Genomic DNA, 27,669 nt, shown 5'->3' with positions numbered 1-27,669 from the left:
AACTTAGGGTTTTCCCTCCCTTCGTTTTCAAATTGTATTTAGCAGGGAGGATGAGATTGTCGTGGGTCGAACGAAGGGTGCGACTAGGGATATAGTGAGGAAAATGACAGCCTATCAGTAACTAATGATGCTAGCTTTCAGAGCACTGAATGGAACACATGAAAAAGTGAGCTTGCTTAGAAAGATGGATCTTTGCCAAAAAGCACAAACATGAAAGATCACAAACCTGGGTGTTGCATTCACCTTAATGTTCTAAACATGCCTCCATCACACTCAGCTCTGCACAATTATTACATCACCCATGCTGCATGCTTTCTTTGGCGCGCGCCTTGTATACGTTCATAACGTGTTCCCCATTCTGCATGGATTTCTGACTGCATTTGTTCCGCACTGTTTTCTCCAGTTGCACCTGGAGCTCAACCTGTGTGGACGTCTTTACTGTGCTGACAATAAATCTGCATTTTATTTCAAAATTGGACTTTGGATCATTTTAATGTTGGCGACGAGGATGGGATTCGAACCCATGTGTGCTTGGGTCAAGGACATGAACCCCGGATTTTTACAGCCCCAACTTTCACGGAAAGCCAAGTCACTTGGATTCACCAGCCTCAACCTCAAAGACAAAGAGGGCCTGGTACCAACTCTATTCGGAACTGCTGTTCTACCCTCATACTCTTCCCTCTGAATGCTGGTGGTGTCCCGCCCTGGGCCTCCAAGACTTCACACTGGCACCCGCTAAGGGCATCCTATATGCCACAGCATGCCTCATCGCGGGCTTTCCGAGCTAGGATTCCACCATCCCATCCTGACTGAACTCCTTTGCCTCCTCACCGGTCTCCACCATCTTCAAAATGAGTTGCATGATCGTTGGACTTTGCCCTCTCTGCAGGGTCACCCGCAGAATTTTTGTCTTCACCCTCCTGTTTTCTTATTCAGTTTTCTTGGGGTTTCTAGAACTCTGTGTACTTCACCCCTGCTGACCGGTGCTAAAGTGCTTGTGCTCTCTCCAAACATGATACAATTGGCTTACACCCAATTGCCACATTTAATTTACTTGTAAATCACTAGTAAAGAACTACATGTACCCAGGGCCTGTAAATTAAATGCAACTAGTGGGCCTGCGGCACTCATTGAGCAACCCGCTTGAATAGACCTTTAAAACGTGTTTCAAGCCTGCCATTACATCCCGTGTGCTTTTTTAAATGGCCATTTTGACCTAGCAGAATGAACCTTTTTTTCCCAGGCCTAAATATTCCTTTTCAATGCACATGTCACCCCTAGGGTAGACCCTAAACAGCCCATAGGACAGGGTAAAGTGCATACTTTCAGGTTTTATATGTCCTGTTAGTAAAATACTCTTAAATTAATTTTTCACTATAGCAAGGCTTACCTCTCCAAAAGGAGAACATTGGGTTACCTTATTATATTCAATAAATAATAACGTTTGTTTGGGAATAGGTAAAAATGTCATGTGAGGTCAATAAATAATTGTAATATAAAATCCCCTTTAATGGTAAAGACAGATTTTAAGTCACAATTCTGAAAATGCCACTTTTCTGAAGTTGGTATTTTCTTACCCTAGCCATTTGGTGCCTTCAGCCTATATCCTGTGTCACATTGCAGTGGAGAAGTGTGGCTCACTGGTTAGAGCAGGCAGACCCTGAAGCAGAGGTCAGACCTGGGACCAGGGTTTGATTCCCGACGCGGCAGGGAGTTGAGCTCAAATGTCCACGGACTCGATAATTCTCGCTTCGGTGCCTGACCTAATCATGGGTTCACACTCTGCAACTCTGGGCATTAAGCTTGCTTAATCTCCACAACGGCCCCCCCGCGGCGGGATGCTTGGCTTTCACCTTGGGGATGCCCTGTAGGGGCTATCTCACAGGGAAAAACCAGGACGGGTTCCCAAGTCAAGCGCGGAGATACCCCTTCGGGGGTCGATTCTGGCGCTATATAAGAAATGCAATAATAATTGCTGTGATTCGCTTGGCTGTTGGCCTTTGGATATTCCTACCAGTCCCAAAAAGGGTGTTGGCAGGATGGGCCACCCTGTCAGGATGGGAGAGGGAGAGCTGTGCACAGCCAAAATTGCAATTCAAAGGCATTGCCTCAACACACTCAAAAAGGACTTCACATTTGGGTTTTGTCACCATACACACCAAGAGGCCTTGACAGGGAGGAAGGAAATTCCAATCTGGATTTAAAGCCTCCTATAGCACCGAATTCAGCCCTAATGGAAGTCTCAGAAGCCATTCAGGAGTGTTTGGATGCTGGCCGAAGGGCAGCTTTTATCTTGCTGGACCGTTCGGCAGCATTCAATACCGTTCCCCACTCACTGCTGCTTGCTCGACTTGCAGACATAATTATAATAGGCACTGCCTGGTGCTGGCTGAATTTGTTTTTGGAAGGGTCGCTCACAACAGATATGGCTCCTCCCGTCCACCTCTTCACCGCAGAGAGTGGCCACCGGGATGCCACAGGGGTCCTCATTGAGTCCCCTCCTTTTTGGCATCTATGTGACTCCCTTGATTCAGCTAGCGGAAGTCCCCGGGTGCCACAATTATTGCCTATGCTGACGAAACGCAGCTCCTGTTTACTTGGAAAAAAGCTGAGTCCTCCACTTCATCTGCTTACAGCTGTCTATCAGCTGTCTGTCAGCTGTCTGTCAGCTGTCTATCAGCTGTCTTTCACTGGCTTTCCTCTGCACAATTCAAATGTAACAAAGACAAATCTGAAACCCTCCTGTATGGTAGCTTTCCGCCTCAGTTTAGGGTAGCACGTTAGCCGGATGACTATCCTTTACCGCCATCTTCAGGGCAACCAACCAAGCATCTGGGTGTCTGGTTTTAAGAGAACTTGTCTTTCCCTAACCCGATTAAGAGACTTGCTGGAAACTGTTTTGGGGTTCTTAAATCCCTCAGGAAATTTCTACTGCTCCTTCCTAGGGCCTCCAAGGAAACGGTCACTTGAGCCTTGATACTTTCACGTATCGATTATGCCAATGCCCTGTATGTTGGCCTTCCTATCTACCTGCCTAACAGGCTACAGGTAGTCCAGAATGTGATGGCCAGGCGTCTTCTCAACATCCCTATTAGAATCAGTGTAAGGCAACATCTGCACACTCTTCACTGGCTTCCTGTGGCCAAACGAGTAAAGTTCAAAGCCCTTGTCTTGGCACATCATGCTTTGCTAGATGCCGGCCCAATGCATTTAAGAAAACGCTTTATGTTCTACACGCCAGCTTGACAGCTTTGTTCAGCCTCCCAGCTTCTAGCACACATTCCTCACTTTCGTCTGCGGAGGATGGGTGGCAGATCTCTTGCTTTTAGCCCTGCATTTGCATGGAATCAGCTCCCATTTGCTCTTCGTAGCATCCAGGACGCTAATCTTTTAAAAAAAAGAACGAAAACACTCCTCTTCATTTAATCATTCTCTCTTCACTCCTCAAGGTTCACGCTGGACCACTCTTTGGAGTATTCGTGCACACTATAAGCTTAAATAACAAAACATAACATAACAGCTGAGGGAGAAAACTCCTGAGGTTTCTTCTACTTCAAAGCTGGCACCGGGTATAAATAGTGGACCCTCAAACCAACTCTTCAGTACACCCCTGGACCTATGGAAGACTACAGAAGGACTGCTATGTACTCCAGAGGACTGTCCAGCTGCTTCAGGACTGCCTTGTTCTCCGGACAACTGCCCTGCTGCTTGCCACCCGCCTTGTTCTTCAGAGGACTGCTTGAGGCCTGTTATGCTGCTTAAAGGAGGGAGGACCATCTCCTTGAACCCAGGAACACCCGAGTGACTGCAAAGGTCAGTTGGTTGACCACCTGTTCTGAGCTACCGGGACACAACGAGCTCCAGAGGCCTCCCTGCAACTGCCCAGCTGACCTGCTGCAACTGGCCCTGCCTGGACCTGAAACTGGACCTGCCACTGAATAAACCCGAGCCCTGCTGGCCTCTGCTGGAGTGAGTTACTGAACCCCAAGATGTGCCTCCCCAGGAACTAGACCCTTGGCTGATATCAGTTGAGCTCAGGTTATGAAATCCCAAAGTTTTTGAACTCTGCATGCAGGGCTTTGAAAAGGTAATTTTTTCAGTGGGACTAGCCTGGCCCCTGTATTTGGTCCACATGTCATCTGATAATGGTCGGCTTAAACTCGTGACTTTGTCCTTGCCTAGCACAACTAGATACCCATAGAGAGTGTGTTAGACCTGTCAGTCTTAGGACGGTCTTCCCCCCAAACCTTTTGCTTTGCTCCTCCATATTTTTCTGATCTCTTTTTTGTTGGCCTTAGCAGTTTTCACTTTCCACTGCTAACCAGTGGTAACTCCTTAAAAGATGGTAACAGTTGGCATATTTAATTTATTTGTAAGTTCCTAGTAAGGTAGTACTACGTGTGTCCAGATCCTTTAAATTAAATGCTACTTGTGGGCCCGCAGCACTTATTGTGCCACCCAGTTTAGTAGCCCTTTAAACATGTATGAGGCCTGCCATTGAAGCCTGTGAGTGCACTTTTGAACTGCCATATCCAGCTGGCAAAATAAACCTTTTCCAGGCCCAAGCTTTACTTTTTAATACATTTAGGTCACTCATGGGTAGGCCCTAAACAGCCCACAGGGCAGGGTGGAATGTTTATATGTGTTTAAAAGTAGGCCATGTAATTTTATGTTTTACATTGCCTGATAGTGAAAAACTCATACATTCGTTTTTCACTATAGCAAGGCCCAACTCTCTCATAGGATACAATTGAGGTTATGTGGAATTTTAGTTTGCAATCTAAACATCATCTGCGCCAGCTTGTCACCCACGTACAACATGCACAACAGCCATTTTAGGTATCATGGTCTCCTTGTCCACGATCGATCGCCAGCGCGCCCCTCTGACCCAGCAAGCATCCTCCGCGCACCCTAGCTCCCCTCCCTCCTCCTCATGAGCATAACCCTTCTGCATGACCCTGTCCTTGGGAGTCACACCAGCGCCTGACCAGCACCTCCTCTCTTCCTATGAATGCCCCTCTGTTGATAAACCTTCCCTCAGCTCGATTGTCCACGCGGCATGAATACCACTCCTTTGATGACCCCTTCCCCCGTGTCCAGCTGTCCACACAGGTCTGAGGCCATCGCCTAAGCCGGAAGATATCATTCACTGCCCCTTATTGTATGAGGTCGCTCTCCTTCAAAGGACCCTCTATTGATCCAGGCCTCCCCACCCCCTGTGATATGATCAGGCGCACACATCCTAAGACTCGACGGAACACTCAGCTGCGTGATGACCCCCTCCTCTTATCAGCAGGTTGAGGACCTCTATTGTGGGGATATATGGGGGTGGGATTGACACGAGGATTACGGGGATGTCTTTTCCTTTATGTCACAATGTTCTGATTGTAATAAAGAAAGGTCACATGCCATAAACCAGTGTATAAGAGGCCAGGCCTCCGAGAGGCTGTTAGAGCACCTCGAGACGATACCTTGTTGTCTGATCTGATGTGTTCTGCTCCGTCGGAATAAAACTTCTGTTTCCTGCCTTCTGGTCTCCGGCGCCTGCCTCATTGCTTGATAAACTTGAATGGTACAAGGGCGGTTAGCGCCGGGCAAATCTTGAGAAAGGTCCTAGCCCTACCTTTTTCCACAATTGGCGTCCCAAAGCGTGGGGCCCATCAGCGACACGTGGATCCAGTGGGAGAGGTCCCGATGACAGAGTGAACGACTGCAACGATCGGGAAGAGCTCGTGTCCGATAGACCCTCGTCTGACAGCCGATCATCCGACCTTCACTAGTTCTGAACAGACCTCTCTCGAGTGATCTACGGTCCTGACTGGGAACCATCAGGAGTGCCACGGGCATCACGAAGGAGAGAGGACGATCGGGCGCTGGATCCAGAGGACAGGAAACCGTCCATGCGGTCCGGGTAAGGTCGTGTAAACACGACGAATTGAGAAAAGATTGTTTTGTTTGGATAATACTAGTATTACGCTTTGTTGAAACCTCTGGAGATTCGCTGTCTGCAAACGGAGAAAACAACAGGCTCTCTCTTTGCAAACAGTGAAGGATAGGTAACGCAGACTTTTGTCCCCGTTGTAATCCGTCGTGCCTATCTTCCTCCCCCACTGTTTCCCGAACTGTCGTTCGTGGATTATTGTCTGGAGATTCTTTTTCTGCAAACAGGGAAGAACAAGGTCTGTCTTTGCAGGTAGAGAAAGAGTAGGTAACGATAACTTTTCGTGCCCACTTATTCTCCCCACTGATTGTTTTGATTGACCGATTGTTCGGTATTGGTTCGTTTGAGGTATTCACCGCCGGCAAACAACGGAGAATAGAAATATTCTGTCTAGTCTTTGCCCGCCGTGATAAGATAGGTAGTGCAGACTTTTGTCCCCGTTGTAATCCGTCATGCCTATCTTCTCCCCACTGGTTGGTAGCCTGTTTAGCCCGGACCGCTTATTAGAGATGAACCATCCAGCTCCACTGGAGGGCACCCCTAATAAGGACATGTTCACTAAGTATGGACTAGTCGCTATAGCTTACACTAAACTATGGCATAAATATACAAAAAAGAACCCTGAAAGTCAGTGGCCACTGATAGGTTCCTTTAATGAAAATAAAATAAAAACATTAGAAATAGCGCTCCAGAAGAATAAGACCACGCCCACTATGCTCGACAGTATCGGCATGTGGCGCAAAGAAACGGAACAACGAAAGAAAAGAGAAGAAGCAAAAATAGGGAAAGAATTACGAAAGGCAGCCCACCTGGCCGCAAAGCAACTAGAAGAGGAAATAAAAGAAAGAAAGGAAGCTACACAAAACCAAGAATCAGGGTCGACAGGCCAATGTCCTGTTAGGACCCCCTCTGCGCTCTACCCTGAATTGCCCTCCAAACAACGGGCAAACGATGAGTTACTGCTAGGTCCCCCAATCATCTACATGCCCCCTCCATATGCTCCCAGCCAACAAAACCTGCAAACCCCGGGTGTGAGTGAAAGTGACCCTAGCGCTAGTGCACCAGCCCTCACGGCCTCTGCGCCAGCCACATTAACAACTTCGTCAGACGATCCCGAGGCTAGCAAACAATCATCAGCCAGACTAAATAGGTTGAGCAAAGATGAGCGGGATGGGATCGACAAAATAGCAAAGACTTTAGTAGAACGAAGGGAGAGCGAAGATTATACAATGAGTGTATATGATTCACATGCCGACAGCCACAGACGGCATTTCATCTTGCGATTCAGCTACTACACCCTGAACGCATATGAAGATAGGTATCAAAGTAAGGGTCCCGCTAAACTAACAACGCTGTATAGGAAGATTGATGTTGGAGATGGGACTGAACGTGAGGCGACGGAGCTCTTCATGCAGATGCTCGAGGTCTTCCACCACCTCACGGAACAAAAACCAGAAACCAAGGTTACAGTCCCTGAAACAACCTCAGTAGCAGTAGCCAATACTATGATGCCCATCAGAGAAGCGGCCCCTTACTGGATCCCGCCACGGGGCCAGGGAACAAGCGATGATATTAATAATGAAAATGCAAAAGGGAGGGTTGTGTACAATTGGGTTTACCAACCATGGGACCGACAGGATATCCTAACCTTCAAACAAACCCTGCCCGATTTAAGAAAGAACCCGACGGCATTTTATACCGAATTAGGCACAGCCTTGGGTTCGACAATAATGACTTTAGCGGACATTGACTTGTTCTTTGGGTTATGCCTGCCAGCTGACGTGTGGAAGCAAATCCGGAAGGCTGACCACACGGATCTGTTTGGACATACCTGGGACCAACTCGGTAAACTAGATAGACAGCGAGAGCCAGGAAGGAAACCAGTGAAGGACATACTGGAACTCCCAGACAAACTAGTCCAGAAATTAAAAACACTGATCCCGGAAAGAAAGGTAGACTGGTCGATAGTCACGGCCTGTCGACAGAAACCCCAGGAAGATGTGTCAGAATACTTCTCCCGATTCGAGACAGTGTTCTCCGACTACAGTGGCCAAGACATGACCACCGCAACCGGACAGCACCTGTTTGTACAAGATTATGTAAAGGGCCTAACACAAGAAGTCTCCCAAAAACTGCAGACGAGTGAGAGTAGTTGGGGGGCCTCCAAACCCGCAGCTATCCTTCAGATGGCTCAGTATTACGAGCACCAAAAGAATGAGAATGATAGGGCGTCCGAGAAAAAGAAGAAAGATTTAAAGGAAAGGGTAATGATAGCCCAGATACAGGGTATAGCGGTAGGACGGGAACACCAAAGGGGGAACTACCAATCAACCACCCCCAGAGATCTACCTTCTAAAGATCACACCCCAGCACCCCACACTGGACGTAGAGACATTAGCAATGACAAATGCGCCTTCTGCAAAGGGTTCGGCCATTGGAAATCCCAGTGTCCGGTTCTGCTAGAGATGAATAGAAATAGGGATTCCAGGGATGTGGCAGGTGGTCCGAGGAATAGAGTACAGGGACGAGGGAACCCCAACGACACCAACAATGACAGATCAGGGAGACTGAACACATTTGACCGTCCCCGACAGAACCAATATCAGCTATCCGAAGGTGAAAATGCCCCCGATTTTGCATAGGACTGCCAGGGGCAAGGGAGGGATCCAGTCGAGCTCTGTGTTGACCAGCAAGGTCCTTATGTCACCGCTAAGGTCCTGGGTACAGAGTCTCCATTCTTGGTAGACACTGGGGCGACACGTAGTGTGTTATCAAAACGACTGATTCCAAGGGCACCCTTGTCTGGCTCACACATAACGTCGATAGGTTTCGATGGAACGCCCTCCACTAACCCCCTGTCCGTACCTATTACCTTTGACCTAGAAAACAACACCACTGACGCGACATTTCTACTCTCCTCCAACTCCCCTGACGCCATTATGGGCATTGACTTACTGAAACATTTTCGAGCTACCATTAGGTGTTCCCCAGATGGAATACGAGTCATCCTGTACGACAACCCAGACATGCCCAGATCCCGTCCCCCACGACACATGTGCTCCATAACTGACGCTGACCTGTCCCTGCTTGACACCCTGCCTCCGTACCTGTGGGCCAAAAATGACTCTGATGTGGGGCGAATGATGATTGATCCTATTCACATAACTGTACGACAGGACGCTATGCTCCCGAAACTCCCGCAATATCGGATATCGCCAGAGGGTGAGAAGGCACTGGTAGCGATCATTCAGTCTCTGGTAGATGCAGGAGTGGTTGAAGAGGTGGTTAGCAACGTCTGCAACAGCCCAATCCTACCTATTGTTAAGAAGCAAGGTGAAGGAGATGAGAAAGCGTACCGCTTCATCATCGACTTACGAGAGATTAACAAGGTGGTTGTACCCCAATATCCTGTAGTCTCCGATATCACCACCATTCTGACCCTCATCCCGTCCACTGCCACCACCTTCACTGTTATCGACCTTAAGAACGCGTTTTTCTCTATCCCTATTCATCCAGACAGCCGTTATCTCTTCGGCTTCACTTTAAAATCCCGCTCGTACCGATTTTGTAGAGCTCCCCAGGGGTACACTGAAAGTCCCAGCATTTACAGCCAGGCCCTCAAAAGACAGCTGGATGCCTTCCAGCTACCAGAGGGAGTGGTGTTGATCCAATATGTCGATGATATCCTTTTGGCGGCCGACACCACCCCGCTTGCAACAACAGCCACCGTCCAACTCCTACACTTTCTTGCAGAAAATGGCCATAAAGTCTCCAAAAAGAAGTTACAGTTCTGCCAGCCACAAGTGACTTACCTAGGCCATCTTCTGTCCAAAGAAGGGAGGAAACTTACACCCGACCGAATCCAAACCATCCTAGACACCCCCATCCCAAAAACACAAAAGCAGGTCCGCTCTTTGGTTGGCCTAACCTCTTTTTGCAGACAGTGGTTGCCTAATTACAGCCTCATTGTGAAACCATTACTTGCCCTGCTGACCAAAGATGTCCCCTCCCCGCTTCCTTGGACCACTGAGTGTCAAGCCTCCTTTAAGGAATTACGGGATGCACTCTGCTCAGCACCCGTCCTCGGAACGCCGGATTACTCCAAACCCTTCTCCCTCTTCACCCACGAAAGGGAGGGATGCGCATTGTCTGTCCTAACTCAATCAATTGGTCCTAAGCAGCGCCCTTGTGCCTACTTCTCCGCCACTCTTGATCCTGTAGCCAGAGCCTTACCTGCCTGCCTTCGAGCGGTAGCTGCCGCTGCTGTCTCTATCCGCCAGAGCGAAGGAATCGTACTTTCAAACTCCCTCACTGTGCTAGTACCCCATGCAGTCGACACCCTTTTGAATCAGACAAAGACCCAACACCTGACTAGCGCACGACTGACAGGGTACGAGTTGACTCTACTTGCACCCCACATCACACTAAAGAGATGCACGACTTTGAATCCTGCCACATTACTGCCCCTGCCTGAAAATGACCCCGACGTGCCTCCCATCCACGACTGTGTGACCCTCACGGACGAACAAACTAGGAGTAGGGTTGACCTCCGAGACACTGCTTTTCCTGACCCCGATGGAGAGCTATGGGTAGACGGCTCATGCATCAAACTCCCAGATGGCACCACTTCAGCTGCCTATGCAGTAACGACAGCCCGAACAATAGTTGAGACAGCCTGCATCACACAACGATCTGCCCAGGCAGCAGAGCTGATAGCCCTCACCCGAGCATGCATCATAGCCGCAGGGACCACCGCGAACGTATATACGGACAGCCAGTATGCCTTCGGAGTGGTCCACCATTTTGGGCTCCTGTGGAGGGAGAGGGGATTCCTGACGTCCCACGGCACCCCAATCCTCCACGGAGATCTAGTTTCCGCTCTGATTGAAGCAGTTCTCCTCCCCAAACGATTAGCGGTGATCAAATGTCAGGCACACAAAAGGGTGACAGACTTAGTCGGACAAGGGAATGCATTAGCCGACGTTACTGCACGAACCACTGCTGAGAATAGGACGGTGACACGCATGTATGTGACCAGGTCACAAGCAGAAACATGGAGTGACACAAGGGTAATGATCAGGGACATACAGTCGGCCAGCACCCCTCACGAGCTGACCAAGTGGGCAAGGGTGGGTTTGAAGGATGAAGAGGGCTGCTGGCGAACAAAAGATGCAAACAGATGGTTGCTACCCGACTCATACCTGATTCCCATACTGACAATGGCACACTCCCCCGCACACATAGGATCTGCACCCATGATCGAACTCATTTCCAAAGTCTGGCACAACGACAAGATCCCTGACTCAGCCAGACGCCTAGTTCAGCAGTGCCTCATCTGTCTGCAACACAACCCCGGGAAAGGAACTGTGGTACCCCGGGGAGGGTTTGGGACCCCCAATCACCCCTTTGAGGTCCTTCAGATGGACTACATCCAACTAGAGAGATGCCAAAACCTGAAGTATGTACTAGTCATCGTATGTGCCTTCAGCAAATGGGTAGAGGCCTATCCAACCCGTGACAACACTGCCATGACTACTGCCAAAGTACTACTGAAAGAATTCTTCCCTCGCTATGGCCTTTGTCGAATTTTATGGAGCGACAATGGCCCCCACTTCATAGCTGAGGTTATCCAACTAATCCTAAAGGGGTTGGGGGTGAAGCAAAGGTTTCATGCGGTCTTCCACCCCCAATCCGCCGGTCTAGTGGAACGCCATAATGCCACACTGAAGCTGAAATTGTCAAAAATAGGGGCCACCACTGGACTTAACTGGCCGGATGCCCTCCCACTGGCCTTGTTATCGATGCGCTCCACTCCCACCAAACACCATTTGACCCCCTACGAGGTCGTGTTTGGGTGACCGATGAATCTCTGGACTGCTCCCAAACCGACCTCCATTCATGACGTCCCAGACGTCCTACTGTCTGATTATTTGTGCAAGTTAACTAAAACGTTGTCTGTCATTCATCAACAGGTGCAGCAGGCCATCCCCGATGCTTCCAGGGGCCCCGGCCATGACATCCAACCGGGAGATTTCGTGTTGATACGAAATTTCCAGCGGACCAAGAGTCTGGAACCGCGGTGGACGGGCCCCTGGCAAGTGCTGATTACCACCCGAACGGCGCTTCGAGTGGAGGGGAAGAAGCACTGGCTGCACGCACATCATTGCCGGAAGGTCTCTGCGAACCTGGCCACGACAGAAAACGTCAACACCCAAGAAGAGCTCCTGAGCAAAGACCGACCGATATTGGACTGTTATCCCGATACTGAGGCACTCGAACTTGCAAAATTCTCTGATCCCACTGTGCCATCCAGAGAAGGGTATTTCCTGCGTCGAAAGGAGGGAGTTTCGGCTAAGTAGGCCACGGACTAAGTTAAATCTCAGAACGGTGACCTAAACACAATCAAGGGTTACCGGGAGAGAAGCTAAACGAAGTCTGTGGTTCTGCCCACTACCGAGCCCCTTGAAGGTGATGGAAGCGCCAGATAAGAAGATGATGGAAGCGCCAGATAAGAAGATGATGGAAGCAACAGGAAATACCCAGTATAGAAATCCAAAAACTGACAATTTGCACAAATCAAAGACAATCGCACTCTTCATTGTCTTCCTCTTCTGCCTCCTTCTCATGACCTCCTTCTGGATTCTGGAGGAAAGCACACCGGCTCATGAGGCATTGCTACCTACTGCACAGCCAACACCCCTGAAAGAGCATCACCTAATCTCTCTGTCGCCCCAGCTCCGAGAAAGGCGCAGGGAATTCTGGAACAATTCCTTCGTGCAACTGTTGCACCAACACAACCTTGCTGCAAATGCTACGAACTGTTGGATCTGCGGGTTGCTCCCGCATGCCACTGGACACTCCATCCCCTTCATCCCTTCACCTTTCTCAGTTCACGGCTCTTGCCTCGCCTGGTTGATCCTCATGCAAGAGAGCCACAAGGACAACGCCACCTCCAGCCGGACAGTGTCACACTTCTACTCTGGGTTCTGGCTGAACAAAACCGGAAAGACCCCTGCTGCCTTGTGTCCTGCGCTCGCAGGCGCCACCTTCCTTAAAGACATTCCAGCCAAAGAACGAGTCGAAGTACAGGTGCTCCACAATCCAGCCAGAACCACCTTCTCTCATCTGCAAAAACAAACTACCGCCACCCTGACTGTGGCTCTGTCTGTTATCAATGTCACTGGCCTTGTGTGCCTCGAAGGCCAGGGAACGCAGCTGGTGGGTCACAGTTCCTGCCGAATCACCAGAACACTGGACTCAGCTGACCCCCCTTCCTTTTTTGCTTCTCCGAATATGTACTTTGTGTGTGGCACCAAAGCTTACACCTGGCTCCCGAGGGGTTGGAAAGGCGCCTGTTACATTGCCTTCGTTCTTCCACCCACGTATGTAGCCCCTGCCAACCACCACCGGCAGAGGCGTGCAGATGACATTGGACAAGCCGACTCCACCGGAGCACAGTTCCTTGATGCAGCAAAGGGACTTGTTCCCCTGTGGGGCCCAATGGCAAACAGCCGTGCTATCCGACACCTGACCCAGGCAGTGGAAACAACGATCAACATCACGGCTGGCATCCTCGCCAACAACACTGCGGAGCTTCAGGCGGTCCGCCTTGTGACCCTTCAAAATCGTCTTGTCCTAGACGTGGTCCTAGCCGACCGAGGAGGAGCATGCCGCATCATCGGATCCAGCTGCTGCACCTACGTGCCAGACAACTCACCTTCAGTCTACAAAGCCATTGAACACCTCCACAGACTTTCCTCAGAGGTTCACCAAGAACAGGAAGGATGGTCGCTTGGGAGCTGGTTTTGGGACGCTTTGAAGAACTGGGGTTGGAAGTTGTTTTCCTTCGTGCTGATACCTGTTGTGATATTATGTGGGTGTTGCTTAGGTATCCAATGTCTGCCACCTTTGTGCGGCCTTGTTTCTAACTGTATGTGCCCAAAGACTTTGGACTTCCGAAATGAGCACATGAGCCCCCTCTATGAAGTAGAAATACGTGGCCTTATGGGGATAAATCCAAACTGACAAGTTGGCGAGACATGTTAAAAGGGAGGACTGTGGAATTTTAGTTTGCAATCTAAACATCATCTGCGCCAGCTTGTCACCCACGTACAACATGCACAACAGCCATTTTAGGTATCATGGTCTCCTTGTCCACGATCGATCGCCAGCGCGCCCCTCTGACCCAGCAAGCATCCTCCGCGCACCCTGGCTCCCCTCCCTCCTCCTCATGAGCATAACCCTTCTGCATGACCCTGTCCTTGGGAGTCACACCAGCGCCTGACCAGCACCTCCTCTCTTCCTATGAATGCCCCTCTGTTGATAAACCTTCCCTCAGCTCGATTGTCCACGCGGCATGAATACCACTCCTTTGATGACCCCTTCCCCCGTGTCCAGCTGTCCACACAGGTCTGAGGCCATCGCCTAAGCCGGAAGATATCATTCACTGCCCCTTATTGTATGAGGTCGCTCTCCTTCAAAGGACCCTCTATTGATCCAGGCCTCCCCACCCCCTGTGATATGATCAGGCGCACACATCCTAAGACTCGACGGAACACTCAGCTGCGTGATGACCCCCTCCTCTTATCAGCAGGTTGAGGACCTCTATTGTGGGGATATATGGGGGTGGGATTGACACGAGGATTACGGGGATGTCTTTTCCTTTATGTCACAATGTTCTGATTGTAATAAAGAAAGGTCACATGCCATAAACCAGTGTATAAGAGGCCAGGCCTCCGAGAGGCTGTTAGAGCACCTCGAGACGATACCTTGTTGTCTGATCTGATGTGTTCTGCTCCGTCGGAATAAAACTTCTGTTTCCTGCCTTCTGGTCTCCGGCGCCTGCCTCATTGCTTGATAAACTTGAATGGTACAAGGGCGGTTAGCGCCGGGCAAATCTTGAGAAAGGTCCTAGCCCTACCTTTTTCCACAGTTACCTTATTCATTTAATAGGGATAACATTCCTTATGGAGACAGGTAACCAGTTCATGTTTGCTGTCTGTGGTTATGTAACGAAAAATACTTGTATATAGTAAAGTTGAATTTTGAATTGCAATTTCCTGCCTTAGCCATTTAGTGCATTCAGCCTGTCTCTAAGTCACATGACCAGGTGTAGTTGGCAGTTGGTCTTATGTATTCCTCCTAGACAGCCACACACAATAGAGAGCTTAGGTGTGCCTGGATTGCCTATCACTGTCAGGATAGGAGGGCAGAGTTAGGCACAGGCCCACTTACACCTGAATAGGCTGTTTCCTGCCTTCAGAAAAAAGGATTGGAGTTGTAGTTAGTCTGGGGCCAGCAAAGGAGAGACTGGACACCTGTGCACTTCAAAGAGAAACCTCAGAAGCTTATCCCACTTCAAAGGAGGCGTCAGGTATAAATACTAGACCTCAGACACCAACTCTTCACTACAATTGGGACTAATGGAAGATTCTGCCACTCTGCTGGACTGCTGCCCTGAAGGAGTGCTGCCTGCTGTGTGGACCTGCTGCTTGCTGCCTCTTGCCAGGGTGGGAAGGACTGGACCTATAACTTGTACCCAGGACCACCAGAGTGACACCTAGGGCTAGTCTTTTGCAACCAGCACCTGGGCTCTGAAATTATGAGCTCTACCCTGCCAAATGGTGCCACACCAGTTCTGGACCCTTGGAAGTGGGTCTGAAGGTGCTCTTTCAGCACTTTGAACACAGCCTAATCAACACATCTCCTCTGCTGTGCGGCGCAACCTTAAGCAAAAGGGACAGATCGCCTCTGCTGCAAGGATTCTTCCAGCCAAGTACTGCGCACCGACCTCGCAGCCTCCAGCCTCCTTGAAACAGCCAATGCACGATGCATCCCTGACGCAGACCCTTGCATTGCAAGCCCCTTGTGGATAGCAGCCTCAATGACAACACGGGTATTTGCATCGCAGGCCTCACATTCTCTTCAAAACCAGTTTGTGCGCAACCCATCCTCGATGCAAGACTTTGGAACGCAAGGATCCCACGTCAATGGCTTCCTCAACAATGATGCAGGACCTCCCCTCACAGCCTCGTAGTTCCCCAGAGCCTACGCTGTGCGCCGCACCTCTGACCTGGATCTCACAGTGCCTCGTCTGAGTGACGCACCCTGGGCGCATCCTTGCAACGCTCTGCAACCAGGATTTAAAGTATTCTTGTTCATCGGGCCTAACTCGATCCATGTAGCTGACCCGTGCTCCATTGAGGTCAGTGTGAACGTGTGACTTTGTCCCAGTCCAGTGCGACCAGATAACCACAGTTGGCACTTTGTGCTTTTGGCGCTATTTTCATCTAAATGTTTCAAATCGCTTGTCTCTGGTTCTACTGATTGGATGTCAGTAATTCTGGTCTTGTTTTATTTATTAAAAATGTATTTCTTCTACTTTTCTGTGGGAGCCTTCTTGTGTGGTGGTTCCATTTTATTAATTTTCTTAAGTGTTTAACAAATACTTTACACACTGTCTCTTACTTAAGCCTGACTGTTCTGTGCCAAGCTACCCGAGGGTTGAGCACAGGTTAGTTTGGGATTTACTTGTGACTTCACCCTGACACGGTTTGTGATTCCTGCTTGAGGCGGGTTTCACCCCCTCAACCAGTAACCCAGTTTCTTACATAGCGCTTCCTGCTTTGTGGTGCTGCTTGAGGTCAACGAGGGGTATGAATGAAATGAAAAGTGCAGGAGTCTGATTATGTAAAATGGTGCATTGTGCCTGTCCGAGCTGGTGGGATCCTCAGCTGTGCGCACACCTAAACACTGTGCCATTTGGCAAATACTGTACTTTTCCTGATACCAGCACCGACTCGCACCTGCACTTGCGAGACTGCATCATTGAAAGGCAAGCTGGACCCATATTACAGACAGAGTGCACTGCAGCTGTTTGTACCCAGCATACCTTTTAAATGTCTGTTGGGCTTGCAGTGGGACGGTGCCCCCTATTAAAACAGTGCGCTGTTCTCAAGGCAGCTGCAAACTCGTACTGACCTGGGGGCAGCACATTAGTAAAAGAGGGGGAGGGTGTTTGAATCATGCTGTCCGTCTTTCTCTCTGTGGGAGGCAACAAAGAGGGAAGAGAGATCCCCTGCAGATGGGTGGAGCAGGTGACTTCACCTGCCTGTAGGGGCATGATTGCGGGCGGACTCCAGAAGGCTGCCCTTAGGGGGTACACTGTGCATCACATGGGTGGGGCACGTGACTTCACCCGCCTGGAGGGGCATGCATGCGGGCGGACTCCCGAGGGCTGCCCTCAGGGGGTAACTGTGCACCACCTCCTTGTGGTACACAGCGCGCTTCCTGATGGCTTCTTTGTCTCTGCGCCTGTGTCCTTACTAGAGCAAGGGAAGGACGGCAAAAGGATCCTCTCATTTGCCTGGGGTCACACCCTCCCATGCAAAAAAGGAAATGCCCTCTAAAGATAGCGCCGGTTCTACGTGTGCGCAGCGGTATCGGTATTACAGAAAGGGGTGCACAAGTGTCTGTGGTCCCTTCCTTGATACCAACATGCCCCAGTAGCTCGGAACATAGAGGCCTATGCCTGCTGTGCCACCAGGCTCACTGTTTGTAATAAAGGCCCTGTGCAAGTGTCTGCCCCCCTTCTATGTAACGCCAAAGTGCCCTGGAGGGGTGCACAAATCAGGTACTAATGTCTGCTGCACCTTTGGGCCATGCTGTGTGATTAGGCCCCGGTGAGCGGCCAGGGCAGCTGCATCTCTTGGAAGAAGGGGGTCACCATAGGTTGCACGGTTGCCTGTGCATCACTGACCAGCTCTCCACCGGCCTATGGTGCTCCTGCCAAACCTTAGGACCGACCTTCAAGTGTGTGCAGTGCAGTACAGAAGCATGCACCATCAACTGTACCCTGGCTGCCTCTCTTGCAACATCTATCCAGGGCCAGCTTTAGGGCGGTGTGACCCATGCAGCTTCACTGTGCATGATCCAGGGAGCGACCCGCAGACCTCCAGGGGGCGCTGTTTAGGGCGGTGTGACCCATGCAGCTGCACTGGGCATGATCCAGGGAGCGACCCGCAGACCTCCAGGGCCAGCTTTAGTGCGGTGTGACCCATGCAGCTGCACTGGGCATGATCCAGAGAGCGACCCGCAGACCTCCAGGGGGCGCTGTTTAGGGTGGTGTGACCCATGCAGCTGCACTGGGCATGATCCAGGGAGCAACCCGCAGACCTCCAGGGGCGCTGTTTAGGGCTTTGTGACCCATGCATCTGCACTGGGCATGATCCAGGGAGCGACCCGCAGACCTCCAGTGGGCGCTGTTTAGGGCGGTGTGACCCATGCAGCTGCACTGGGCATGATCCAGGGAGCGACCCGCAGACCTCCAGTGGCGTTGTTTAGGGTTGTGTGACCCATGCATCTGCACTGGGCATGATCCAGGGAGCGACCCGCAAACCTCCAGGGGGCGCTGTTTAGTGCGGTGTGACCCATGCATCTGCACTGGGCATGATCCAGGGAGCGACCCGCAGACCTCCAGGGGGCGCTGTTTAGTGCAGTGTGACCCATGCAGCTGTACTGGGCATGATCCAGGGAGCGACCCGCAGACCTCCAGGGCCAGCTTTAGTGCGGTGTGACCCATGCAGCTGCACTGGGCATGATCCAGGGAGCGACCCGCAGACCTCCAGGGCCTGCAGTAGGGCGGTGTGACCCATACAGCTGCACTGGGCATGATCCAGGGAGCGACCCGCAGACCTCCAGGGGCGCTGTTTAGGGCTGTGTGACCCATGCATCTGCACTGGGCATGATCCTGGGAGCGACCCGCAGACCTCCAGTTGGCGCTGTTTAGGTCGGTGTGACCCATGCAGCTGCACTGGGCATGATCCAGGGAGCGACCCGCAGACCTCCAGGGGCGCTGTTTAGGGCTGTGTGACCCATGCATCTGCACTGGGCATGATCCAGGGAGCGACCCACAGACCTCCAGTGGGCGCTGGTTAGGGCGGTGTGACCCATGCAGCTGCACTGGGCATGATCCAGGGAGCGACCCGCAGACCTCCAGGAGGTGCTGTTTAGGGTGGTGTGATCATGCCAAGTGCAGCTGCACTTGGCATGATCCAGGGAGCGACCCGCAGACCTCCAGGGGCGCTGTTTAGGGCGGTGTGACCCATGCAGCTGCACTGGGCATGATCCAGGGATCGACCCGCAGACCTCCAGGGGGCGCTGTTTAGGGCAGTGTGACCCATGCAGCTGCACTGGGCATGATCCAGGGAGCGACCCGCAGACCTCCAGGGCCAGCTTTAGTGCGGTGTGACCCATGCAGCTGCACTGGGCATGATCCAGGGAGCGACCCGCAGACCTCCAGGGCCTGAAGTAGGGCGGTGTGACCCATGCAGCTGCACTGGGTATGATTCAGGGAGCGACCCACAGACCTCCAGGGGCGCTGTTTAGGGCTGTGTGACCCATGCATCTGCACTGGGCATGATCCAGGGAGCGACCCGCAGACCTCCAGTGGGAGCTGTTTAGGGCGGTGTGACCCATGCAGCTGCACTTGGCATGATCCAGGGAGCGACCCGCAGACCTCCAGGGCCAGCTTTAGTGCGGTGTGACCCATGCAGCTGCACTGGGCATGATCCAGGGAGCGACCCGCAGACCTCCAGTGGGCGCTGTTTAGGGCGGTGTGACCCATGCAGCTGCACTGGGCATGATCCAGGGAGCGACCCGCAGACCTCCAGTGGCGCTGTTTAGGGCTGTGTGACCCATGCATCTGCACTGGGCATGATCCAGGGAGCGACCCACAGACCTCCAGTGGGCGCTGGTTAGGGCGGTGTGACCCATGCAGCTGCACTGGGCATGATCCAGGGAGCGACCCGCAGACCTCCAGGAGGTGCTGTTTAGGGTGGTGTGATCATGCCAAGTACAGCTGCACTTGGCATGATCCAGGGAGCGACCCGCCGACCTCCAGGGGCGCTGTTTAGGGCGGTGTGACCCATGCAGCTGCACTGGGCATGATCCAGGGAGCGACCCGCAGACCTCCAGGGGGCGCTGTTTAGGGCAGTGTGACCCATGCAGCTGCACTGGGCATGATCCAGGGAGCGACCCGCAGACCTCCAGGGCCAGCTTTAGTGCGGTGTGACCCATGCAGCTGCACTGGGCATGATCCAGGGAGCGACCCACAGACCTCCAGGGCCTGCAGTAGGGCGGTGTGACCCATGCAGCTGCACTGGGCATGATCCAGGGAGCGACCCGCAGACCTCCAGGGGCGCTGTTTAGGGCTGTGTGACCCATGCATCTGCACTGGGCATGATCCAGGGAGCGACCCGCAGACCTCCAGTGGGCGCTGTTTAGGGCGGTGTGACCCATGCAGCTGCACTTGGCATGATCCAGGGAGCGACCCGCAGACCTCCAGTGGGCGCTGTTTAGGGCGGTGTGACCCATGCAGCTGCACTGGGCATGATCCAGGGAGTGACCCGCAGACCTCCAGGGGCGCTGTTTAGGGCTGTGTGACCCATGCATCTGCACTGGGCATGATCCAGGGAGCGACCCACAGACCTCCAGTGGGCGCTGTTTAGGGCGATGTGACCCATGCAGCTGCACTGGGCATGATCCAGGGAGCGACCCGCAGACCTTCAGGAGGCGCTGTTTAGGGTGGTGTGACCCATGCAGCTGCACTTGGCATGATCCAGGGAGCGACCCGCAGACCTCCAGGGGCGCTGTTTAGGGCGGTGTGACCCATGCAGCTGCACTGGGCATGATCCAGGGAGCGACCCGCAGACCTCCAGGGGGCGCGGTTGAGGGCAGTGTGACCCATGCAGCTGCACTGGGCATGATCCAGGGAGCGACCCGCAGACCTCCAGGGGCGCTGTTTAGGGTGGTGTGACCCATGCAGGTGCACTGGGCATGATCCAGGGAGCGACCCGCAGACCTCCAGGGGGCGCTGATTATGGTGGTGTGACCCATGCAGCTGCACTTCGCATGATCCAGGGAGCGACCCGCAGACCTCCAGGGGGCGCTGTTTAGGGTGGTGTGACCCATGCAGCAGCACTGGGCATGATCCAGGGAGCGACCCGCAGACCTCCACGGGGAGCTGTTTAGGGTGGTGTGACCCATGCAGCTGCACTGGGCATGATCCAGGGAGCGACCCGCCGACCTCCAGGGGGCGCTATTTAGGGTGGTGTGACCCATGCAGCTGCACTGGGCATGATCCAGGGAGCGACCAGCAGACCTCCAGGGGCGCTGTTTAGGGCGGTGTGACCCATGCAGCTGCACTGGGCATGATCCAGGGAGCGACCCGCAGACCTCCAGGGGGCGCTGTTTAGTGCGGTGAGACCCATGCGGCTGCACTGGGCATGATCCAGGGAGCGACCCGCAGACCTCCAGGGCCAGCTTCAGTGCCGTGTGACCCATGCAGCTGCACTGGGCATGATCCAGGGAGCGACCCGCAGACCTCCAGGGCCAGCTTTAGGGCGGTGTGACCCATGCAGCTGCACTGGGCATGATCCAGGGAGTGACCCGCAGACCTCCAGGGCCAGGTTTAGTGCGGTGTGACCCATGCAGCTGCACTGGGCATGATCCAGGGAGCGAACCGCAGACCTCCAGGTCCAGCTTTAGGGCGGTGTGACTCATACAGCTGCACTGGGCATGATCCAGGGAGCGACCCACAGACCTCCAAGGGGAGCGGTTTAGGACGGTGTGACCCATGCAGCTGCACTGGGCATGATCCAGGGAGTGCCCCGCAGACCTCCAGGGGCGCTGTGACCCATGCAGCTGCACTGGGCATGATCCAGGAAGCGACCTGCAGACCTCCAGGGGGCGCTGTTTAGGGCTGTGTGACCCATGCAGCTGCACTGGGCATGATCCAGGGAGCGACCCGCAGACCTCCAGGGCCAGCTTTAGGGCGGTGTGACCCATGCAGCTGCACTGAGCATGATCCAGGGAGCGACCCACAGACCTCCAGGGGGTGCTGTTTAGTGCGGTGTGACCCATGCAGCTGCACTAAGCATGATCCAGGGAGCGACCCACAGACCTCCAGGGCCAGCTTTAGTGCGGTGTGACCCATGCAGCTGCACTGGGCATGATCTAGGGAGCGACCCGCAGACCTCCAGGGGCGTTGTTTAGGGCGGTGTGACCCATGCAGCTGCACTGGGCATGATCCAGGGAGCGACCCGCAGACCTCCAGGGGGCGCTGTTTAGTGCGGTGTGACCCATGCAGCTGCACTGGGCATGATCCAGGGAGCGACCCACAGACCTCCAGGGCCAGCTTTATTGCGGTGTGACCCATGCAGCTGCACTGGGCATGTTCCAGGGAGCGACCCGCAGACCTCCAGGGCCAGCTTTAGGGCGGTGTGACCCATGCAGCTGCACTGGGCATGATCCAGGGAGCGACCCGCAGACCTCCAGGGGGCACTGTTTAGCGTTAACTTACCATCAGTCTAATAGCACCTGTTGCACAGATCCTTGTGAGTCCGGCTTTCAGGCAGCAATAACAATTTCAAGATAAATCTTGTGATTAATGTTCCTGCTAGAGATAGAGATCAGAATTTCTCTGGTGACAGTTTTGACTCGCTATAGAGTAGCACAGAGGGTTAATGTGCCTGCTGCTAAGAATGTGTACTGTGCGGATCACAAATTCGTATTTTATGTGGCTAGCTGAGTGGATTACTGCTATTGTCACAGAGAGCCTTTTGTTACCAAACAAAAAAAATCTACCCAAATATAGAACGAACAGTTACTGTTACCATCTGTCATCAAAGAGCTGCTTGCAACCTGCATTAAACACCTTAGGGCGTTCTGTTTTTTCCCCTCAGTTTTTCATTATCTATTCCTAATGTTGCTCAAAAAGGGTTTGTTTGAGAAGATATACATTCTTATTAGTAAAGCCATCCTTTACCAGCACTTTAAAAAATAAATTAGGTGAATGTGAGGTAGGGGCTCTGGTGAGATGGGGGGGGGGGGCGCTTTTGCCAGGTGGTAGTGAGGGCATCCGAGGAGGAGGTCATGAGGGTGGAGGGGTGAAGGGAAAGCACCGGTGCTAAATCCGCCCTGCCTCTGGCACTGTGAGTTGGCTCTGTGACAGCGCCGAGGGTTGTGTTAGATGGAGATATATTGGTTGTCCTGGGAGCCCGACGGCCTCTCGCGAGGGTTGGCCCACTCGCCCCCCTGCCAGGGAGATGCAGGATTACGCTTTTTCCAAATGATTCTCTAGTTAGATGACGGCGCCAAGAAAGGCGCCCTTCCTAAGTAAAGGGAGGTGGATAGTGCAGCGAGTCCGACCAGGCAGGGAGGGGGGTGATGGATGCACCAGTACTGGCACATGACCCGACACTGGAGGACTGTGGGGGTGGCCAGATGTGGCTGCGGCCTTGTGCAGGATGGAGGCCTCTGTCAACCCCACGGAGGCCTGTTGCAAATCCATGCTTGGGCCCCCACCCAACCTGTGTCCTTTGTCGGCCCACCCCTGAGCGCTCCCCCCAGCCTGCGCCGTCCATCAATCCAGCCTTGGGCCCCCACCCAACCTGCGCCCTTTGTCGGTCCATCCCTGAGCGCTGCCCCCAGCCTGCGCCGTCCATCAATCCAGCCTTGGGCCCCCACCCAACCTGTGCCCTTTACCGGTCCACCCCTGAGCGTTCGCCCCAACCTGCGCCGTCCATCAATCCAGCCTTGGGCCCCCACCCAACCTGCGCCCTTTGTCGGTCCACCCCTGAGCGCTCCCCCCAACCTGCGCCGTCCATCAACCCAGCCTTGGGCCCCCACCCAACCTGCGCCCTTTGTCGGTCCACCCCTGAGCGCTCCCCCCAACCTGCGCCGTCCATCAATCCAGCCTTGGGCCCCCACCCAACCTGTGCCCTTTACCGGTCCACCCCTGAGCGTTCCCCCCAACCTGCCCCGTCCATCAATCCAGCCTTGGGCCCCCACCCAACCTGCGCACTTTGTCAGTCCACCCCTGAGCGCTCCCCCCAACCTGCGCCGTCCATCAATCCAGCCTTGGGCCCCCACCCAACCTGTGCCCTTTACCGGTCCACCCCTGAGCGTTCGCCCCAACCTGCCCCGTCCATCAATCCAGCCTTGGGCCCCCACCCAACCTGCGCCCATTGTCGGTCCACCCCTGAGCGCTCCCCCCAACCTGCGCCGTCCATCAATCCAGCCTTGGGCCCCCACCCAACCTGTGCCCTTTACCGGTCCACCCCTGAGCGTTCCCCCCAACCTGCGCCGTCCATCAATCCAGCCTTGGGCCCCCACCCAACCTGTGCCCTTTACCGGTCCACCCCTGAGCGTTCCCCCCAACCTGCCCCGTCCATCAATCCAGCCTTGGGCCCCCACCCAACCTGCGCACTTTGTCGGTCCACCCCTGAGCGCTCTCCCCAACCTGTGCCGTCCATCAATCCAGCCATGGGCCCCCACCCGACCTGCGCCCTTTACCGGTCCACCCCTGAGCGTTCCCCCCAACCTGCCCCGTCCATCAATCCAGCCTTGGGCCCCCACCCAACCTGTGCCCTTTACCGGTCCACCCCTGAGCGTTCCCCCCAACCTGCCCCGTCCATCAATCCAGCCTTGGGCCCCCACCCAACCTGCGCCCATTGTCGGTCCACCCCTGAGCGCTCCCCCCAACCTGCGCCGTCCATCAATCCAGCCTTGGGCCCCCACCCAACCTGCGCACTTTGTCGGTCCACCCCTGAGCGCTCCCCCCAACCTGCGCCGTCCATCAATCCAGCCTTGGGCCCCCACCCAACCTGTGCCCTTTACCGGTCCACCCCTGAGCGTTCCCCCCAACCTGCGCCGTCCATCAATCCAGCCTTGGGCCCCCACCCAACCTGTGCCCTTTACCGGTCCACCCCTGAGCGTTCCCCCCAACCTGCCCCGTCCATCAATCCAGCCTTGGGCCCCCACCCAACCTGCGCCCATTGTCGGTCCACCCCTGAGCGCTCCCCCCAACCTGCGCCGTCCATCAATCCAGCCTTGGGCCCCCACCCAACCTGCGCCCATTGTCGGTCCACCCCTGAGCGCTCCCCCCAACCTGCGCCGTCCATCAATCCAGCCATGGGCCCCCACCCAACCTGCGCACTTTGTCGGTCCACCCCTGAGCGCTCCCCCCAACCTGCGCCGTCCATCAATCCAGCCTTGGGCCCCCACCCAACCTGTGCCCTTTACCGGTCCACCCCTGAGCGTTCCCCCCAACCTGCCCCGTCCATCAATCCAGCCTTGGGCCCCCACCCAACCTGCGCACTTTGTCGGTCCACCCCTGAGCGCTCCCCCCAACCTGCGCCGTCCATCAATCCAGCCTTGGGCCCCCACCCAACCTGTGCCCTTTACCGGTCCACCCCTGAGCGTTCCCCCCAACCTGCCCCGTCCATCAATCCAGCCTTGGGCCCCCACCCAACCTGCGCCCATTGTCGGTCCACCCCTGAGCGCTCCCCCCAACCTGCGCCGCCCATCAATCCAGCCTTGGGCCCCCACCCAACCTGTGCCCTTTACCGGTCCACCCCTGAGCGTTCCCCCCAACCTGCCCCGTCCATCAATCCAGCCTTGGGCCCCCACCCAACCTGCGCCCTTTGTCGGTCCACCCCTGAGCGCTCTCCCCAACCTGCGCCGTCCATCAATCCAGCCTTGGGCCCCCACCCAACCTGTGCCCTTTACCGGTCCACCCCTGAGCGTTCCCCCCAACCTGCCCCGTCCATCAATCCAGCCTTGGGCCCCCACCCAACCTGCGCCCATTGTCGGTCCACCCCTGAGCGCTCCCCCCAACCTGCGCCGCCCATCAATCCAGCCTTGGGCCCCCACCCAACCTGCGCCCATTGTCGGTCCACCCCTGAGCGCTCCCCCCAACCTGCGCCGCCCATCAATCCAGCCTTGGGCCCCCACCCAACCTGCGCCCTTTGTCGGTCCACCCCTGAGCGCTCCCCCCAACCTGCGCCGTCCATCAATCCAGCCATGGGCCCCCACCCAACCTGCGCCCTTTGTCGGTCCACCCCTGAGCGCTCTCCCCAACCTGCGCCGTCCATCAATCCAGCCTTGGGCCCCCACCCAACCTGCGCCCATTGTCGGTCCACCCCTGAGCGCTCCCCCCAACCTGCGCCGCCCATCAATCCAGCCTTGGGCCCCCACCCAACCTGCGCCCATTGTCGGTCCACCCCTGAGCGCTCCCCCCAACCTGCGCCGCCCATCAATCCAGCCTTGGGCACCCACCCAACCTGCGCCCTTTGTCGGTCCACCCCTGAGCGCTCTCCCCAACCTGCGCCGTCCATCAATCCAGCCTTGGGCCCCCACCCAACCTGCGCCCTTTGTCGGTCCACCCCTGAGCGCTCTCCCCAAACTGCGCCGTCCATCAATCCAGCCTTGGGCCCCACCCAACCTGTGCCCTTTACCGGTCCACCCCTGAGCGTTCCCCCCAACCTGCGCCGTCCATCAATCCAAACTTGGGCCCCCACCCAACCTGTGCCCTTTACCGGTCCACCCCTGAGCGCTCCCCCCAACCTGCGCCGTCCATCAATCCAGCCATGGGCCCCCACCCAACCTGCGCCCTTTGTCGGTCCACCCCTGAGCGCTCCCCCCAACCTGCGCCGTCCATCAATCCAGCCTTGGGCCCCCACCCAACCTGCGCCCTTTGTCGGTCCACCCTGAGCGCTCTCCCCAACCTGCGCCGTCCATCAATCCAGCCATGGGCCCCCACCCAACCTGCGCACTTTGTCGGTCCACCGCTGAGCGCTCCCCCCAACCTGCGCCGTCCATCAATCCAGCCTTGGGCCCTCACGCAACCTGCGCCCTTTGTCGGTCCACCCCTGAGCGCTCCCCCCAACCTGCGCCGTCCATCAATCCAGCCTTGGGCCCACTGTCAATTCACCCCTAGGCCCCACCCACCTCGAATCGATTGTTGGTCCAGCCCTCATTCACCCAGGCCTGTGGGCGTCCGCAGAAATTTTTCTGAGGGGGCTAAACTGGCAAATGAAGGGGCATGGCTAATGTTAATCAATAGGGGCGGGGCTAAAATGGCAGACAATCAGGAGCTGGTAATGCTCAGGCCAAGCTGAGAAAAACAAGCATTGGCATAGCCAATAGGTCTCGCCTTTGGGACCTTATAAGTGTATAGTTATGCAGCAGGTCCCAGAGGAGAGACCTATTGGCTATGCAAATGCTTGTTGCAGAGGGATATAAGGCAGTGAAACACAGGGTCGGGACGTCCTGCCAGACATGATAGGGTGCATTTTGGCAGATAGATATGTTATTGACACAAGACTGTGTACGTTTTAGTGGGATCTGAAATCCGGGCTGCAACCTAAATTTTTGACTTGGGAGGATAATGCATCACCCCCCCCAACCCACCCAGATCTTCATTCAGAAAACCCCTTGCTATCAGGCTACACAGTGTTAAAATAGGTCTTGGTGTCCAGACCTAGTTTGCCACTTCCGCTTAGAATGCAGCCTGCACTTTCACCTATGGCTGATTAAAGAACGGACTGCACGAACCAGAAAGCCATTGAGCACGAGATTGAAGGGGGTTGTGTATTTCTGTACCACCTTTAGCAGTGGTGATGTCAAGTGGCACTCGAGGCAGAGCCTGTTCCGTTTCTTGGCCGTATGGACAAAAGCCCGGTCATGGTATACACAACACTGCTCTGTGTCCGCTGGTCTCGGCAGCCCATACCCAACCCACTGAGCAGCCTCACTGGTTCAGGATGGGATGTTTGCTTTTGCAACTCAAACTGGCCATTGTCATTCTGTATATGATAATCAGCCACAGACAGAATGACATTGGGTGGGAGTGTCTGCGAGGCGTGCAAGGCGTCCCATCAGGGAGT

The 27,669-nt window shown here is 54.4% G+C and overlaps 1 protein-coding gene across 1 annotated transcript in view; it reads right to left on the bottom strand.

Annotated features, from left to right (window-relative positions):
* Positions 1 to 3,437: 3,437 nt before the first annotated feature.
* Positions 3,438 to 27,669, bottom strand: part of LOC147718003 (uncharacterized) — a 124,594-nt gene continuing 100,362 nt past the window's right edge. The window contains exon 6 of the mRNA XM_086919899.1: positions 3,438 to 3,493. Coding sequence (XP_086776025.1) covers positions 3,438 to 3,493 — 56 coding nt within the window. The remainder of the gene's footprint in view (positions 3,494 to 27,669) is intronic.

Source organism: Lissotriton vulgaris, chromosome 5, assembly GCF_964263255.1.
Source record: "Lissotriton vulgaris chromosome 5, aLisVul1.2, whole genome shotgun sequence".
NCBI lineage: Eukaryota > Metazoa > Chordata > Amphibia > Caudata > Salamandridae > Lissotriton > Lissotriton vulgaris.
Note: the sequence above shows the minus strand (reverse complement) of the source record. Positions and strands in the feature narration are given on the sequence as shown.